Source organism: Puntigrus tetrazona, unplaced genomic scaffold (genome assembly GCF_018831695.1).
Source record: "Puntigrus tetrazona isolate hp1 unplaced genomic scaffold, ASM1883169v1 S000000746, whole genome shotgun sequence".
NCBI classification, from domain to species: Eukaryota; Metazoa; Chordata; class Actinopteri; order Cypriniformes; family Cyprinidae; genus Puntigrus; species Puntigrus tetrazona.
The window spans coordinates 1,386,700-1,405,000 of NW_025048355.1; the positions used below are offsets into that span (position 1 = coordinate 1,386,700).

The window sequence follows — 18,301 nt, forward strand, 5'->3', positions numbered from 1 at the left end:
ATGTATGGCGCCTCCTTGACAGAGCTGAACTTCTAATTTCTTTTTATAATTGCAAGTATGTATTGCTAAAAATACAATCAATAAATATTATTTTTATTAAATGAATAAATAAGGTGAATTAACGTAGCCTAACGTAGTTTTTCTTGTAATTGTTTGTAAAAATGAATAAATAAGGTGAATTAACGTAGCCTAACGTAGTTTTTCTTGTAATTGTTTGTAACAAGGTTACACGTCGCAGTTTCGTAACTGTGATCATAAACCCGGGAACACCGGGCCACTCGTCATTGTTCAAATTCCACGCGGACGCGGAGTTTTAACAGAAGATCCCGCCAGAGTTTTCCTCCACAACGCGGGGTGGGGGACAGTAAAATTCCTGCCTGACTCACACCGAGGTGGGCGTTCATCAGCTCCACTTTCAGAATCACCGCAATGACCAGCAGTCTCTTCCGTCGCCGAGCTCCTTTAAGGGATGACGCGCGGACGGTATAAGAAGCCCGCGGACGCCAGCACCTGCGGCTCGGACGCGTAAAGACGCGCGATGAGCAGGAGACGCGCGCACTGCGGTTCCGCCGCGCTTCGTCTGGATCTGGAAGTCGGGATCAGCGGGTCGCCGGGTGAAGCGAATCGCCCTCCTTTGTTCGCGCGGATGAGGGTCTGACGCGTTCCCCGGGGGATTTTCAGTCGCGGCGCAAACGCTGGAAACACACACACACGCGCGCGCGCGCACGCACACGCTCAATGCTGCTATGACTTCCTGCGTGCGTCCGTACTGTGGTCTGATTGCTCTTCGCACGCTGCTGCTGCTGCTCGTGTCCGCGAGGTCCGATCCGGGTGAGTCTTCCTGTCGATCTCGTTGTTTGCGTCCCGTGGGAATGAACGGACGCGTCAGGCGGTGTTTACGCGCGGGGCAAGTTGTCTCGCGGCTTCATGAAACCGAGCCGAAATTCCTTTACGTCGGTTCTCACGCACTCCAGCATCATACTGGGTAGCCTGTGTGATGGCGAGTAAACGCTTCAGATCACAGTAGTAGGAGTCAGACGGCATGGTTTTCATATTGTCACGTTTTTAGGCTGTTTCCCTTTTGCATTTGATACATGCATATGTGAATCCGGGCCACAGCGATAAGGGTATTTTTATTGAGATTTATATATATATATATATATATATAATCTGACAGCTACATCAGTAAGCTTCAAATTGATGTGTTGTCCGTTTATGACAATATTTGTCCGTGATAAATCTCAGAAATGTATATCATTTAACAAACGTTAAGTTTGGATGTATTTACAGTAGGAACTATCTGATCTTTGCTTTACATCTAAATGATTTTTTGCAATCATTTTGACCCATGCAGCGTGTTACTGGCCATTACTGCAAATATATCTATAGTGCTTATGAGCTTTTTTGTGCTCCAGACTCTAGATAATATTTGGCAGAATTCAAACAGATTTGCATGATCGGTAACCCATAGGTTTCTATTGTGACAACTTGCCCCGACCAAGACCAAACTGATTCTACCATGCTAACTAAAACCAGCCAACAACGGCATTTGTCAAGTTTATTTATGGCTTGCTCGTGTTTTTTTATGTAGCTAATATTCAGTAGATTTAAAACGCCGTCCGTAACCGGCAGCTTCTCGCTGTGACAACATGCCCCGTACTGTATAGTGGCACGACAAGATCTCCGAACGCTCTTTGACAGATTTTAGTTGGTTTCCCAGCTGAAGAAGTGGTAAAACCCCCCCAAAACCAGCTAGAACCGGGCCAGGCTTGGAAGCCAGCTACAATCTTGCAGGGTATAAAAGAGTTTATATAGCTGGGTTGGTTGTGCGCATTAAAGTCTACTGTTTATTTTTACTTCCGGCAGTTAATATCCTGATTGACATTCAGTGGCGTGATTTGCTCATCTTTCAGAGACAGTTTCTTTGCGAGCAGAGCGCTGTTCTGTCCTGACAGGGTCTGTGTGGGACACAAAGGGCCGCTGAGGATCATTCATGTGTAAATGTCTCTGTCTCTGTGTTCAGCGGATAACCGATGCTTGTCGTCCCTCATCTCCACATGTGAAGACTGTCTGAGACGCGGCCCTGAATGCGCGTGGTGCTCTCAGGAGGTAATGCGCGCGCGTGTGTGTGTGTGTGTGTGTGTGTGTGTAAGCTGCTATTGTTGTACACCGCTCGGGGTCTGAGTGTGTGAAGTGCTCATGTTTGGTCTGTTAGTGATAAAGCGTCAGAGCCCTAATCCCCAGAATGCACCGGTGATCGTGGGAACCCGTAAAAGAGAAATGCGGAAACATCTTTGTTTCTCTGAAAGCGCATATTAGTCACTTAAAGTTTACATGCAAGCGCCAGTTTTGTGCCTTTTTTATGAGAACGCGGTGAAGACGGATTGCCCATGAAGTCTATAAAATATCTGAATAAATGAAAAATTGTGACTTGGTGTAAGCTAAAACGACGAATAATTGAAATAAAGCTAAAAAGAACACTATTGGACAAAAACTGGCACACTAAAACCCACTAAAATAGAAATGTATTAAAGCTGAAGCGGTAGAAAAAGATGGCGAAAGCGCATAACAAATGACTAAAACGTAAGGTATAGAAATAAAAGCTAATTCGAAATAGTCATGAAGGCTGTTATTTTTAGACGATACAACTAAAATGTGTCTAAAAGCAATCGAATCAAAATAGAAATATTAAAAACGGTACCAAAATAAATAAAAAAAACATTAAAGCTAATTAGAAGTGTAAAAAATAGTGATAAAACAAAATAACAAAATTAATAAACCACATTATTAATACAAAAATTGTATTTAAATGATAATAAAATTATACTTGAAAAATATTTAAGAAATATTTTTTGCAATTATATTAAACATATTTTTCACGTTATAAATTCTAAGGCAGTCTTTCCAAAGATTAGTAAGTCAAATACTTGTTTATTGAAGTATGATTGTGGTTTAGTCAAGAAGCACTAAAATTATTTTATAGTATATTAAATAAAATAAATAGAAATATTTATATATTTTTTTAACCGTATTTAACATAATTAATGGAAGTTTAAAATTTAAAATAACACTGAAAAGATCCAAATATAAATACCATTAATAATAATAATTGTTCACATTATTAATCAAAAGTAGTCCTCCTAAAAATGAATAAATCAAATGTTTAAACGCTTGACCATTTACGTCCGGTTGTGGTTTGGTCAGGCCCTAGTCAGTTTATAGAGTTGTAACTCTCTCCATCTCTCAAGTGTTTATTTTCTCAGGACGAACAATTGATTTAAATGCTTTCTTTGTGAAGCGAGTCATGCGTATTCCCGGGATTGTGGTTAAGTTCATTAAGTGGCTGCGGTGCTCGGCACCAGTCAGACTAATCCCTGCCCGACATCTCGGCAACCGTCTCTGAGCTAAAGAGCTTTCAGTAATGCCGCCCTACACAACAGCCGCCTTGTTTCTTGACGAAACGGGCATTAGCAGTGACCTTTGACCCATCTGACGGTTTGTTTACGCTGACAGAGGTTTCTGGACGGGGCTCATGTAAGTCAGCGATGCGGATCTGTGTCTGACCTGCGAGTCCGAGGCTGTGAAGAGGCTTTTATCCAGAACCCGAAGGTGAAAGTGGAAGTGAATGCCACCAGCGGCGGCTCACAGGTGTCACCGAGAGAGATTAACATCCACCTACGACCAGGTAACGTCTAAAGCACTGAACTGATACACAAACACCCTAGCAACCACCGGGTGCACTCTAGCAACGCATTACATAACACCTTAAGAAATATTGACTTAAAAAGGCAAATAAAAATGTTACAATAAAAGTGCGGAACACCTTAGCAACGTAATAGCAGTAACCATGGCAGCCACCCGGAATACCCTTTAAGGGTGCTATTGCTATAGCAATGCCTTAGCAACCTAAAACACCTTAGAAACCACATAGCAAAGTGCTAACATAAATGCAGTACACCTTAGCAACCTCATAGAAATTCCATGGTAACCACCAAGAACACCCTAGCAACACCTTAGCAACCCAAAACACCTTAGAAACCACATAACAAAGTGCTAACATAAATGCAGACCACCATAGCAATGCCTTGGAAACCAACACCTGAACATAAATGCAGAATACCTTAGCAACCTCATAGAAATGCCATGGCAACTACCCACAACACCCTATCAACACTGTAGCCAGCCAGTTCATCTTACAAACCAAGTAACAATGTGCTGCCATAAATGCAGAACATCTTAGCAACCTCATAGAAATTCCATGGTAACCACCAAGAACACCCTAGCAACACCTTAGCAACCAAAATCCCCTTTGAAACCACATAACAAAGTGCTAACATAAATGCAGACCACAATAGCAATGCAACCTTAGCAACCCAAAACACCTTAGAAACAACAACCCAGCTCTTTAGAAACCATGTAACTAAGCGTGAACGTAAATGCAGAATACCTTAGCAACCTCATAGAAATGCCATGGCAACTACCCACAACACCCTATCAACACTGTAGCCACCCAGTTCATCTTACAAACCACGTAACAATGTGCTACCATAAATGCAGAACATCTTAGCCACCTCATAGAAATTCCATGGTAACCACCAAGAACACCCTAGCAACGCCTTAGCAACCAAAAACACCTTTGAAACCACATAACAAAGGGCTAACATAAATGCAAAACACCATAGAAACCTTTTAGAATGCCACGACAACCTGAACACCCTACTAACACGGTAGCAACCCAGTTCATCTTAGAATCCAGATAACAACGTGCCATAAATGCAGAACATCTCAGCAACACCTTGCTAACCCCCAGTAACACACTAGCAACGGATTGGCAGCCCAAAACACAGTAGAAACGACAACCCAACACTTTAGATACCACATAAAAAGTGCTAACATATATGCAGAACATGTTTGGAATAGGAATTCCAATGCAACCACCAAGGACACCCTAGCAATGCCTTAGCAACCCAAAAGAAAGCGCTAACACGAATGCAGAACACCTTAGCAACACCATGGTAACCGTCAAGTACTCACTATCAATGCAACCTAAAGCCCCTTAGAAAGTACACAACAACGAGCCAGCATAAATGCAGAACCTCATAGCAACGCCATGGCAACCGGCAGGAAACCTCTCCTAAAATGTGAAATGGTGAATGTAGCATTGTGGTGATGTCACTTCCTGTGCCAGGCGGCGAGGTGTCGTTCGTGGTGGAAGTGCAGCAGTTGGAGCGCTATCCTGTGGATCTGTACTATCTAGTGGACGTCTCGGCCTCTATGCAGGACAATCTGGACCGACTGAAGACTGCGGCTCTGGCTCTGTCTCATCTGATGAAGGAACACTCCAGCGACTTCAGAGTGGGCTTCGGCTCGTTCGTGGATAAACCACTGTCTCCCTACATTGACGTCCATCCATCCAAACTCCTGAACCCCTGCAGGTGATCACAACACATCCAGAACGGCAGCACAACAAGCCAAAGAACTAATTACAACACCAATAATTCAGAAAAAACTATTTCAATAATAACAGTGCTACTACTGCTACTAATAATAAGGTTTGTACATTTTAATATAATTTAACATAAGTTATTAAATAATACATTGATACATTATTAATTTAACTGCATTAATATTGTTAAATAAATTGGTTTTTAATAATAAATCATTAGTTATATTAAAATAATTACAAATAATTCAGTAATTTCACCTGACAATAGTATGCAATTGTGTCAAAGATTGTTTAACCTACTATGAAAATTAAAAAAGTTAATAATTACATTAATAATTTATCAATTTATATTATTATAGATTTCATAATCTAACATTTTAGGTATCTTCTAATAATATTTATAATATTATTGTTATTGGTGTTATTAAATAATAATAACTTGATTAATTTGTAATTTAATTACATTAATATTTTAAGTATTACTTTAATTATTTTTATAAACAATTCATTAATTTCACCTAAAAACAGTGTAATTTTAAATATGCAATTAAGTCAAATATTTATTCAAAAATGATCTATGCTACTAAGAAAATTAAAACAAAATTAATAATAGGTATAATTATTATTATTAATAATCACTCATGTAAATAATTAATATAATTACATTAATAATGTATCAATTTATTATTATTTAACAACCTGTGTCATAATAATATTTTATTATTGTTGTTATTTTATTATTGTTATTGTTAAGTTATTAAATAATAAATTGATGCATTTGTAATTTGATTGCATTCATATTTTAATGATTTTCTTTTATCAAATTTATTAATTACTATATATTTAAAGATTAAAAACTATAATTTCTCCTGGCAATAGTGCAATTTTAAATATACAGTGAAAATAGTTTCTAAACAGTTGCAGTATTTTTACAGCTTTGTTCTCTTTATTTTTTGCTTGTGTCTACTTTTTATTTTGGAAAGGGGGTTTAGGAGAAGCATGTAAGTTGATACTTGAGCTCTTTTGTAAATATTATTACTGTGTATCGCCGCGCACTTCATGCGTCTGAACTGAGATTGGCGCAGAATCACACAGCTCAGTTGTTTTGGAGGAGAACAAGATTATTTTTTCCACATTTTCCAGATTGTATCTCTTGTGAAACCTTTTGTTGCCTTTTATTTTCTTAATAAACTGAGCAAAATATGCATGCTTATGACAAGATTGAGTGCTTACTTTGTTGCAAATGTTTCTCCTAAAATTCTTTGGAAAAAATAAATACAAACAGTTAAGACATTTATCACCGTGTTATTTCAGTATTATTTTTATGCTATTACTATATTTATTTATTATTATGAATAGTCTTTTGTTACAATTTCTGTTTTAATTTTATTATTAGTTGTCATGTTTACTAATAATTTTATTTTAGTCATTTTTATTTTTAATTTTGTGTTTTTGTTTTGCATTTTTTTCTAAACAAGTTTTATCTAATTTATTTAATCTAATCTTCGTGTTTTATATCACCTTTTATTTCAGTGATCGAGGTTTTAGTTGACAGTAACAGCACTGATTGAAACCCTAGATCAGACTGACGTGTTCAGAGAGACAGAAGAGATCTGATGTCTGTGTTGTGTGTGTGTGTGTGTGTGTGTGTGTGTTTTATGTCAGTGATTACGAGGTGAACTGCAGGCCAGCTCACGGCTTCATCCACGTTCTCCCTGTCACTCACAACATGACGGAGTTCACGAGAGTCATCCAGGAGCAGAGGATCTCAGGGAACATGGACACTCCGGAGGGGGGCTTCGATGCTATGCTGCAGGCCGCCGTCTGCCAGGTAACACACACCTAAGACACACGACCGAGAAACACACCCGAGACATTGACCAGAGAGAATCGCTTGACATGTGGACCCGACAGAGACTCATCCGAGAGACTTGCCTGTGACTCGGTCCCGAGACAAACATCCAAGAGACTTACCCCAGACACACACCCGAGAGACACACACCCGAGAGACACACACCCGAGAGACACACACCCGAGAGACACACACCGAGAGACGGACACACACCGAGAGACACACACCCGAGAGACACACCCCGAGAGACACACCCCGAGAGACACACCCCGAGAGACACACCCCGAGAGCTCACAACCAGAGACACACACCACCCGAGAGACACACACCGAGAGACACACACCGAGAGACGGACCAGAGACACACACCGAGAGACACACACCCGAGAGACTCGAGACCAGAGACACACCCCGAGAGACACACACCCGAGAGACTCACACCGAACCAGAGACACACACCACACACCGAGAGACACACACCGAGAGGACACACACCCGAGAGACGGACCAGAGACACACACCCGAGAGACACACACCCGAGAGACTCGAACCAGAGACACACACCGAGAGACACACACCCGAGAGACACACACCGAGAGACACACACACCCGAGAGACTCACAACCAGACACACACCAGAGAGACACACACACCACCCGAGACACACACCGAGAGACACACACCGAGAGACACACACCCGAGAGACACACCCGACCAGACACACACCAGAGACACACACCCGAGAGACACACACCGAGAGACACACACCCGAGAGACTGAGAGACTCAACCAGACACACACCCGAGAGACACACCCGAGAGACACACACCGAGAGACACACACCCGAGGAGAGACTCGAACCAGACACACACCCGAGAGACACACACCCGAGAGACACACACCCGAGAGACACACACCCGAGAGACTCACACCAGACACACACACCCGAGAGACACACACCCGAGAGACACACACCCGAGAGACTCGAACCAGAGACACACACCCGAGAGACACACACCCGAGAGACTCGAACCAGAGACACACACCTGAGATGTATATGTATATGTCTGTGTAAAGAATACATTTTATTTTGAATGCAGTTTATTCATTCGTTTATCTCATTATGGTGGTTGTTTTTGTTTTTTTTAAACTAGCTTAAATAACCCTCTAATCTTTTACGAATGATTTAGTTTAACTGAACGAGTCAGTTTATTTATTTATTTCTGTTTTTGCATTTCATTTTATTCTTTGCGCATCGCTGCATTTATGTAACCATTTTTGCATGTTTTCCGTCGACTCATCAAAGCAAAATTCTGAATCAGCAAAGTCTGCTTTGAGGAGCGATTCACGTCTGGGTGATTTTAATCAGATGCGGCGTGACTCTGGTGCATGTACGGTCTCCGAGCCGCTCTGCTATCGTGACTCGGTCTGGGAAAAAAGCGAAGAGTCACAGCTCGCTCATCGAGCACAAAGAGTCTCCATCTCGCAGGCAGCGTCAACAAAACCTCTTTATGGGATCCGGTCCGAGCTGCGGGCCAATCTTCATAATGAGTCGGGAGAGAAACGGCGTTCCCTCTGACCTCCAAACTCAGGTGGAGCGCCGCTTGTTTCTCGTCCTCCTCGTCGCGCTGGAGTTCCTGTTGGTATCTCGTGGGGTTTTAGTCAAACATTACTCATTACTCCTGGCAGCTAAAAACGCTCGACTCGTGTGGTTTGTGTTCAATTAGTAACAGGCTCGGGTCGGAAGAGTCCATACACAATCTCTTATGAGAGAAATTAGGAAGTTATTTCATGATATTTAACCACTTGTTTTTTTTTTTTTTTTTTTTTGTAACAATTGTTAGTGTTGCTAGCATTTATTTATATTCCTTTATTAATGCTTTAAGCACCGTTATACCTTAAGATATGATTTAAGGAATGATTAATTCAATCTAGTGTACTTGTATTAGTAACACAGACTATTGTAGTTTGTTTATTTTTGTAGTGTTTTTCTTATTGGTTTATTTTTAATTTTTTGTATTATTTAATTTAATTATTATTTTTACTATAAATTATTATTTTTTTAATTGTAAATTGCATGTTTAATTTTTGTCTGTTTTTGTTTTTATTTATAATTTTTTACTGTTTATTTTTATTTAAATATTATATTTATTTAAAAATTTATTGCTGGGTTTATCATCTGTCAAGCATAGAGCATCATTTTTTTAATTTCATTTTGAGGTTGTTTTTTTATAAATTTTTTTATTCCCAGTGTTTTTGTTTTGTTACTGTTAATTGGTAAAAAATTTTTAAGTGTTTATTTTTATGTTCCTTTTTATTTTTGTTTCAATTTACTTGTTTTATATTTATTTATTTATGTATTATTTATTTAAAGTATTATTATTATTATTATTTTTGGCGTCTCTCGATGAAAACTTTTTCTGGAGACCTGATTTAAGAACCGATTCTTCCAAGCATTGCTCAGAGCAGATGCATGCGCTGTAGAGCGACGTCTAAAGAGATGGATCTCTCTGCAGAAGGACATCGGATGGCGTCCCGGCGGCGTCTGCTGCTGGTGATGACGGACCAGCCGTCTCATCTGGCTCTGGACAGTAAACTGGCCGGACTGGTGGTTCCTCACGACGGCCGCTGCCATCTAGAGGATAACATCTACTCCCAGACCACTACTATGGTACGACCGAGCAGAAGTCCATCTCTCAAAAACACCTGCCTTTTTATGCTGCAGAAATTGAGCTGGAAGAATAACAAAAACTGTTTTACAATTAATACTTTCATATGCATGTAGAATATACCATGGTTTTTATCGTTTATGTATTGTTAGAGTATGCACTAATATTTGAATTGGCATTTATTTATTTATTTTTAGTAATTTCATTATTTACTTTAACCTTTTTATTTCTTTAGTGCAAGTTATTTTACTCATTCAAAGCAATCTCGTTTTTAGTATTTCGTTTAATATTTAATAACGGTATTATAGTATTTAATTATACACATTGTTCATATTTTTTAATATTTGGAGTTAGCTTTTTAATTGTATTCGTTTTTGTACATTTCTGCTTTATTTTAATGTTTAAATTTCAGTTTACTCTGTTTTCAATATCAACTTAAACTTATTTCACTTAGCATTTTTTTATTATTCAGCTTTTTCATCTAATGTTTAATATAAATATTAATGATATAGTATTTATTTGCTATTGCAGTAATTTGGATATGCACTTTTGTTATTTATCTATTTATTTATTTATAGTTTAATACATTTAAATTTAGATGCAATTAATTTTAGTTCAATTATATTCACCTTGGTATTTAAACTAAAAACGTATTCAGCCTCAATTAATCTAATATTAATATTTATTTTAGCTTAATTTCAATTTTTGAATCATTTTAGTTTGGTTAATTCAGCCGCTGTGTTGTTGTTGTTGTTATTATTGCCATATACACTTCAAAGAAATAATCATGTCTGAAAAACACGTTTAGTTTCCAGTTGATATATACTATAGTACTTTAAATAAAATGTCAATATACAGAGCGCTTTTTACAGTGCAGTTGTGAAAAAATGGTTATATATTTTTTTGTGCATGTTAATGCAAAGTTAACAGCCCTGTTGTTGTTGTCTAGGAGCACCCAACGATCGCTCAACTGGCCGAGAAGCTCCTGGAGAACAGCGTTTACTCCATCTTTGCGGTGGACCAGGTGCAATATCAGTGGTATGAGGTAATTCCTGCCACGCGGCTTTTGGGGCGTTTCCTGCAGAAATCAATGGGTTTCAAGAGCGCTGGCGGTGATTTACGGGAACACACACAGAGACTTGTAGTAAATATCTGCATGAAAGAACCTCCAGTTAACTAAATATTCTGCATTAAATGCAGCAGTAAAAATGCTAATAAAAGTTGCATAAATAGTCCCACCTGTATTAATATTTAAAAAATAAATAAATAAATAATAATAAAAAAATATATATATATATATATATGTATATGTATGTCACTTTGTATATTTAAACATTCATGAAATAGTTAAAAAATATATAAAAATATATTTTTTGAAATAAATCTGTATTGCTCAAAACCGCACGAACTTATTTTTTTTTCTCGTTTGAATAGAGATATTCTGTGAAATGGTGACCAGTGGCTATTCAAAAAATAAAATAAAATAAAACAAAATAAAATAAGATATAAAATAAAAACATACTTTTTTTTTTTTTTTTAATTAACAAAATAGTCATTAATGGCTGCCAAGTAGCAAAAGTATGCTTCATTTTATTTAATAATTTTTTTTGTCATTTTATTTTATTTTATTTCCATGGTAACGTGAAAGAAAATTCCACCAATCGGAGCTTGGCAAGCAAAGCCGCTAAAAAAATACGACGCAAGCTCAAAACGCGCAAAAGTATAAATACAAATCGTTTTCTATTTAGTGTTGTCTTCCTGGATTTGTAGCTCCTTAAAGCCGCCTCCGTTCCCCTCAGAGCCGCTTGACTCGCAGCGAAGCCTGTCTAAAATGAATATTAAACTACTTCCAGAACCAGCGGCGCTTCTGTTTTGCCGGACCGAGTACTACTCAGACTGTTTTTCTGTCTAGCTGCATTTATTTATTGTCATGTTTTCTTCCGAACAGGATCTGCTGGACTTGATTCCTGGAAGTTACGTGGGCCGACTCTTTCCCAAAGCATCTAATCTAAAAGATTTAGTCGTGCATGCCTACAAGGTAAACGCCTTTGCTTTCTCTTTCAGTCCGCTCAAGGACGGCGTGATTAAAAAGATCCCAAACATTTCACAAGCGCTCGCTTTCGCTTTAAGGGGAAAAGCACCGGCTGTAATGCCAGAATCTGTTCCGGCTTGCGTTTAAGGAGAGGAATAATCCCGTGGCAAGCACAACACTGCATTGTCTTTCCCAAAACGCAGCGACCTCGGCGAACAGAAGCCTGCATTTATAAACGGCCTCTGAGCACCGGGGGCCAAAAAAGGCCGCGAGCTCCAATCGGAGCCGCTATTTTTGTCCCGGCCTTTTCCCGGCGAACCTGCGAATGTACCGGAGACAATGGGCTCTCCTGTCTTCTCCGACAGAAGCTGCTGTCGGACGTGGAGGTGCAGATGGATCTGGAGGACGGCCAGGATCGGGAGCAGCGCTTCCGGGTGAGCGTCACGGCCCTGTGTCCCGACGGATCCACGCTCGCCGGAAACGCCAAGTGCTCCGGCGTCCGGCCCAAACAAACAGTACGTCTGCTTTCAGAGAAAAGGGCTCGAATGATAGGACTAGTTCGGCCAAGAATAATGTTTACTAGCCTGCGTGTTGCTCAAAACCTATGATTTTAATTAAGACCAGTGTTGGTGCTATTTTATTTTATTTTAATATATTTTTAAATATATTATTTTATTTTGTAAAATACCTTTATTTATATATTTATTATTATTATTATTATTATTATTATTATTATTATTAAATTTTATTTTAGACAATGGAAGTTTTTGGTGATGAGTGTTAGTGCTATTTTATTTTATTTATTATATATATATTTTTTATATATTATTTTATTTTGTAAAATACCTTAATTTATTATTATTATTATTATTATTATTATTATTATTATTATTTTTATTATTATTTTTTTTTAGACAATGTTTACACCAGTGGCTGAAACATACAAAGTAGTATTTTATTTTATTTTATTTAAGACAATATAGGTTTTGGTGACCAGTGTTAGTGCTATTTTATTTTATTTTATTTTATTTTATTATATATATATTTTTATATATATATTTTTTGTAAAATACCTTAATTTATTAATTTATATATTTATTATTATTTAATAATTGAATTCTATTTTATTTTATTTTTTATTGAATTGTATTATTAAATTTATTATTTTATTCAGCAAAGATGCCTTAACTTGATCAAAATCAAAATCACTAAAGCCTGGAGTAATGATGCTAAAAATCACAGAAACAAATTATATTTTACAATATATTCACATATAAAATAGCTACTCTAAATTGCAATAATATTTCATTTTTTATGTATGTTTTTTGGAGCTTGCCAGCCTATTTACTTTTGTTGCATGGAGAAAAACGGCCTTCTTTTAAACATGCATTTGTGTTTCAAAGGAAGCATCATGGGTTGTTTTTAGTGGATGATCATCTAAACGATGATGTAAGGGTGAGCAAATTATGATATAATAGTCTTTTTTTTAAAACTGTCCTTTTAAGGTAATATATGTCTCAGAGATTTTTCATTTAAATTAAGGTTTACAGTTTCTGGGGTTTCTTTTGCAGTAATTACTCTGCTCTGCACTGTTTATAATGCCACAAATCTGTTTTATATGATCGTGTGAGCGCTGCTGAAACACCGCAGAGAGACCGCAGGCCCAAATATAACACTGCTGCACCACACCATTTTCTGAAGAAAACACGCTTGTATCTCGGTGCTGGGTTTTGCACGGGAAGCACAAATCATACCGTCTTCAAGAAGTACAGAAAAAGCTTGGTTAATATACAGTACTAGTCAAACGTTCAGGCTTTTAATGAAGAAATTAATACTTTTAATAAGGGAACATTCTCTCAAAATGTAAAAAAAAACAAATAATAATAATGGAAATTGTACGAATGTGTTGGAGTTACAAATACGTATGTAAATATTACCCGAGAAAAACATGAAATGTTGGCAGCGCTAAGTTAACAAATTGAAACGGAAATAATAATAAAGCTATATATAATAGATAAAATTAAATAAACAATTAGAAGTAAAAATAACGCAAAAAAAATATTCATAATAACACTGAAACAAAGATTAAATCTAAATAAAAATGTTAAATAAAACGGATAGAAAATGGCAAAAACATAACCAAAACTGAAAATAGAAAAAACATAAATGCTACGTGAAAATATGAATAAATTTATTTATTTATATATATATATATATATATATATATATATATATATATATATATATATATATATATATATATATATTTCAGAGAACTTATGTTTATAATGATATTATATATATATATATATATATATATATATATATATATATATATATATATATATATATATATATATATATATATATATATATATATATATATATATATAAATTAATTCATTTAGAATACAAATTATATGAATATAAACATATTTATTTTCTAAATAAATACTGTGTTTGTGTGTGTTTGTATAAACATAATAAATATACACTAAAAACAATCATTTAATCAATGAATCATTTGACAGCACTATCAAGTATATTACCAACCCCAAACCTTTCAGACTCTATAATAAATAATAAAGGTGCTTGACGTTGTCTAGAAGACGTCTAAACCTTGAGCCCCGTTGAACCGTGTGGTTCTGCTCTGCAGGTGTCCTTCAGGGTGACCGTAGGGATGAGCCGGTGTCCGGAGGACGGCTCGGAGCGGGACGCCGTGATGTCCGTCAGAGCCGTGGGTTTCAACGAGACGACGCGGGTCCGGATCCGTCAGCTGTGTGCGTGCGGCTGCTCTCGGACGGCCGGCTGCGGGGACGGGTCCTCGTCTCTGGACTGTCCGGCGGAGGCCGGCGGCTGCAGGGCGTCCCGGGGCGCAGCCGTCTGCGGCGGGAGGACTCTGTCGGTGCGCGGGTGTGTGTGTGTGACTCCAGCCGGCTCGGACACATCTACGGCCGCTTCTGTGAGATGGACGACTTCTCCTGTCCGTGACGTGAAGGGTCTGGTGTGTGCCGGTGAGTGCTGACTCCTGTATAACCTGTATAAGCGACCCTGTTAGGTGTATAGAGTGTTGCCGTGGAAACAGATGCTCCAAAGCAGCAGCTCGTGGTGAAGAGTGAACTGGTATTTTCATTCAGACCGACCCCAAAAGAGAAATATGATCACGTTTCACTTTGACGTCGACATGAGACGACTTGGGACTCGTTTTAAAAAAGACTCATTTCAGTGACCCTTTAAGCACTTTCAGAATAAACACTTTGCAGAATGTTTTCATTCACTTAGAGCTGCTGCACACTGCATTAAAGGCCCTTTTTAAAAATGTATTTTTCAATGTAATTAATTTGGATTATTGGAAATTTGGTCTATATATATATATATATATATATATATATATATATATATATATATATATATATATATATATATATATATATATATTTGGATTATTGAAATTTGGTCTATATATATATATATATATATACATATAATAATAATATTATTTATTTATTTATTTTTTAATTAAATGTTAAAATTTGGACTTTGAAAAATCTTTGTTAAATCTATTATTTTGGCTTACACTGAAATTTACAGAACATTTTAAATAAAATAAAAGTTTAAAAATACAAAAAGTTATAAAAACGTAATTTTAGGTTTTTCTAAAACGTGCATGTAATTAGTAAAATAATAATTAGAATTTTATTAAAGGTTTAAATGTTATATAGTGTTTACATTTTTATATTTTAATATGTTAATAAATTAAATGTATAAATAGTGTGTGTGCATACATACATACATATAAAAAAAAAAATATATATATATATATATATATATATATATATATATATATATATATACATACAAATCTAATGTATGTGTGCATGTAGAATTGACTGAAATAGAAAGATAGAAGAATAGAAGATTGAAGATAGAAATTTGAATAAAAAAATTTATAGTTATTAAATGAATTTGGTAATTCGCGTAATTAAATAAATGTAATTTAATTAAATATATATATATATATATATATATATATATATATATATATCATTTCTATTTTTAACTATGAAATATTAAATATCATTTAAAAAAATTATAATACATGTTTTAAATGGTACATATATATTTAATAATCATTTGATAATACCCAATGTTGGATAATCCTGTAAAATACATATGTTACAATGAAAGGTAATATCCTTTTATGTATTACAAATGTATATAAAAAAAGTGCATTGCTTTAAAGAACAGCAAACCTGTCTGTAACGGACCCGTCAGTGCTGCTATACAGTCCTGTAAATGTGTGTGTTCAGGACACGGCCGGTGTGTTTCGGGAGTGTGTGTGTCTCTCCGGCTGGGCGGGTGAGTCCTGCGACTGTCCCGCTCTCCACCGAGAGCTGCGTGTCGGACGACGGCCCGCCTGCAGCGGCTGGGGGAAGTGTGTGTGCGGCAAGTGTGTGTGTGACGACGCTCGGCGCTCGGGAGCCTTCTGTGAGACATGCCCCGTCTGCTACAGCTCCTGTCAATCACACTGGTAACGCTCGCACTGATTGGCTAGAGCAGCCGTCAATCACGCCCTCCAAAACACAGTTTGTGTACCTTTATTTTAGGGTGTCCTTGATGCACTGTAATTAGTGCTGAGTAATATTAGTTAACTATGAGAGCTTACTATATATGGTTAGGATTGGCTTTGGTTTAGGGTTAGTTGCATGCATTTATGCATATTTTTTTGTTATCATAATAACATGCGCATGTAACATTTGTAACAAGGACACTGTAAAATAAAGAAAATAGGAAATAAATAATTATATTTAATTATATAAATATTAAAATCATTATAATTGCGTTAGTTAAATAGCTTTCATTTATTTTAATTAATTTAATAATGATTTTATTAAACCGACACCCCGGAAGGAGAAAACCTGTTGCCCATATTTTTGTATAAAATAACGTTTCGGTGCTAGGTTTTGTGTGACTAGCACTTTAGGTTATGTTCTTAAAAAACAGCATGCAGTATATACTGTGTAGTATGTAGTATACTTGTTTTAGATGTGTTCAGCAACAATGTAGCACAAGAACGTCATATTATGTGTGTGCTTCCAGTTCTGAAACTGTTTAGCATACTTGCAATTTTGCATACTTAAAGAATATTTTAAAGAAAAAACAGTACTGTATGCTGGTTTAGGAGCTGCGCAGTATTCGTCCATGAAGCAAATGTGTGAATGCAGTCCTGAAAGCCCGCAGTTTTGCACACTTAAAGAATGCAATAGCTTTGCATGACTAAAAAACATCGTATTGCTTGCTGCGCCGCATATAGGCTACTATTTATTAGTTTTAATTGATGGAGGTTAAAAAGCATGCAGTCTATAATAAAGTATACTGCATGTTGCATGTGCAGTTTTATGACTTAAAGCATACACGGTGATTTTGCGTGACTTAATGCAAGCTTACTGCATACTACTGTATTTAGAAGTATGTGTACTGCATGTTAAATAGTATGCAGTATTCAACAAAGTATTGTTCTAAACGACTACAACAACAATAAAGTAGTATGCTATAAAGTAGTATGAAATGACATTGTCATTGTTGTGCATAATTTAGCATACTTGAAATTTTTGCATGCTTAAAATATCGCATGCTGCAACTTTTTTTGAAATATGCAATCATTTAGTAAGCTTGAATACTAGGGTATGCACAGCACCTACTGTATACTATTTAGGTTATGTAGCATACTACGACACAGCGTTGAATTTCAACTCTAAAATAATTTTGCATACGGAAAGTTTCATCCGAATACAAGTGTACCGTGCATACAGCACAGTAATGTAAAATACAAGTGTACTTGAAAAAATGTCTCTACTGTTTGTAGTGAATAGACATAATGAGTCACTGATAACGTTTCCAGCTCATTCCTCACACTGGACATGAAAGGTCAAAACGCATTGCATTGTGGGATGCTGTATTCAGTGCAGTGTTCTCTGGCTTCATGCCAAATGCTGTAGAAGTTGTATAGAGTTGAACTGCTTTCTGAACGTTTTCTAAATGCAACATGCAACCTAAAGTGTTGTGCGTGATAATAAGAAGGTAAAAATAAATAAATAGAAGGACTATAAACATGTATTTTAAACGGCAAGCATACTTGAAACTAGTAGCCTATGTCTTTCTTGTTGATGTTACTGTAATTGCATTAGATCTGGAGTGGCTTTCGAATAAAAAAAATACAGAACATTTCAGGTGTTAATAAAAAAAACATTGATCTCTATACATATATTACAGATTGCAAAAAGTTCTGGAAAAAGCTAAAAT

At 36.6% G+C, this 18,301-nt stretch overlaps 1 protein-coding gene across 1 annotated transcript in view; it reads left to right on the top strand.

Moving 5' to 3' along the window:
- Positions 1-208: 208 nt before the first annotated feature.
- The window catches only part of itgb8 (integrin, beta 8), a 23,871-nt gene continuing 5,778 nt past the window's right edge, over positions 209-18,301 (top strand). Inside the window, 14 exon segments of the mRNA XM_043232920.1 lie at positions 209-831; positions 2,024-2,109; positions 3,514-3,685; positions 5,189-5,435; positions 7,112-7,277; positions 9,814-9,832; positions 9,835-9,968; positions 10,916-11,011; positions 11,915-12,004; positions 12,364-12,513; positions 14,655-14,910; positions 14,913-14,981; positions 15,084-15,121; positions 16,309-16,529. Coding sequence (XP_043088855.1) covers positions 747-831; positions 2,024-2,109; positions 3,514-3,685; positions 5,189-5,435; positions 7,112-7,277; positions 9,814-9,832; positions 9,835-9,968; positions 10,916-11,011; positions 11,915-12,004; positions 12,364-12,513; positions 14,655-14,910; positions 14,913-14,981; positions 15,084-15,121; positions 16,309-16,529 — 1,829 coding nt within the window. The 5' untranslated portion in view covers positions 209-746.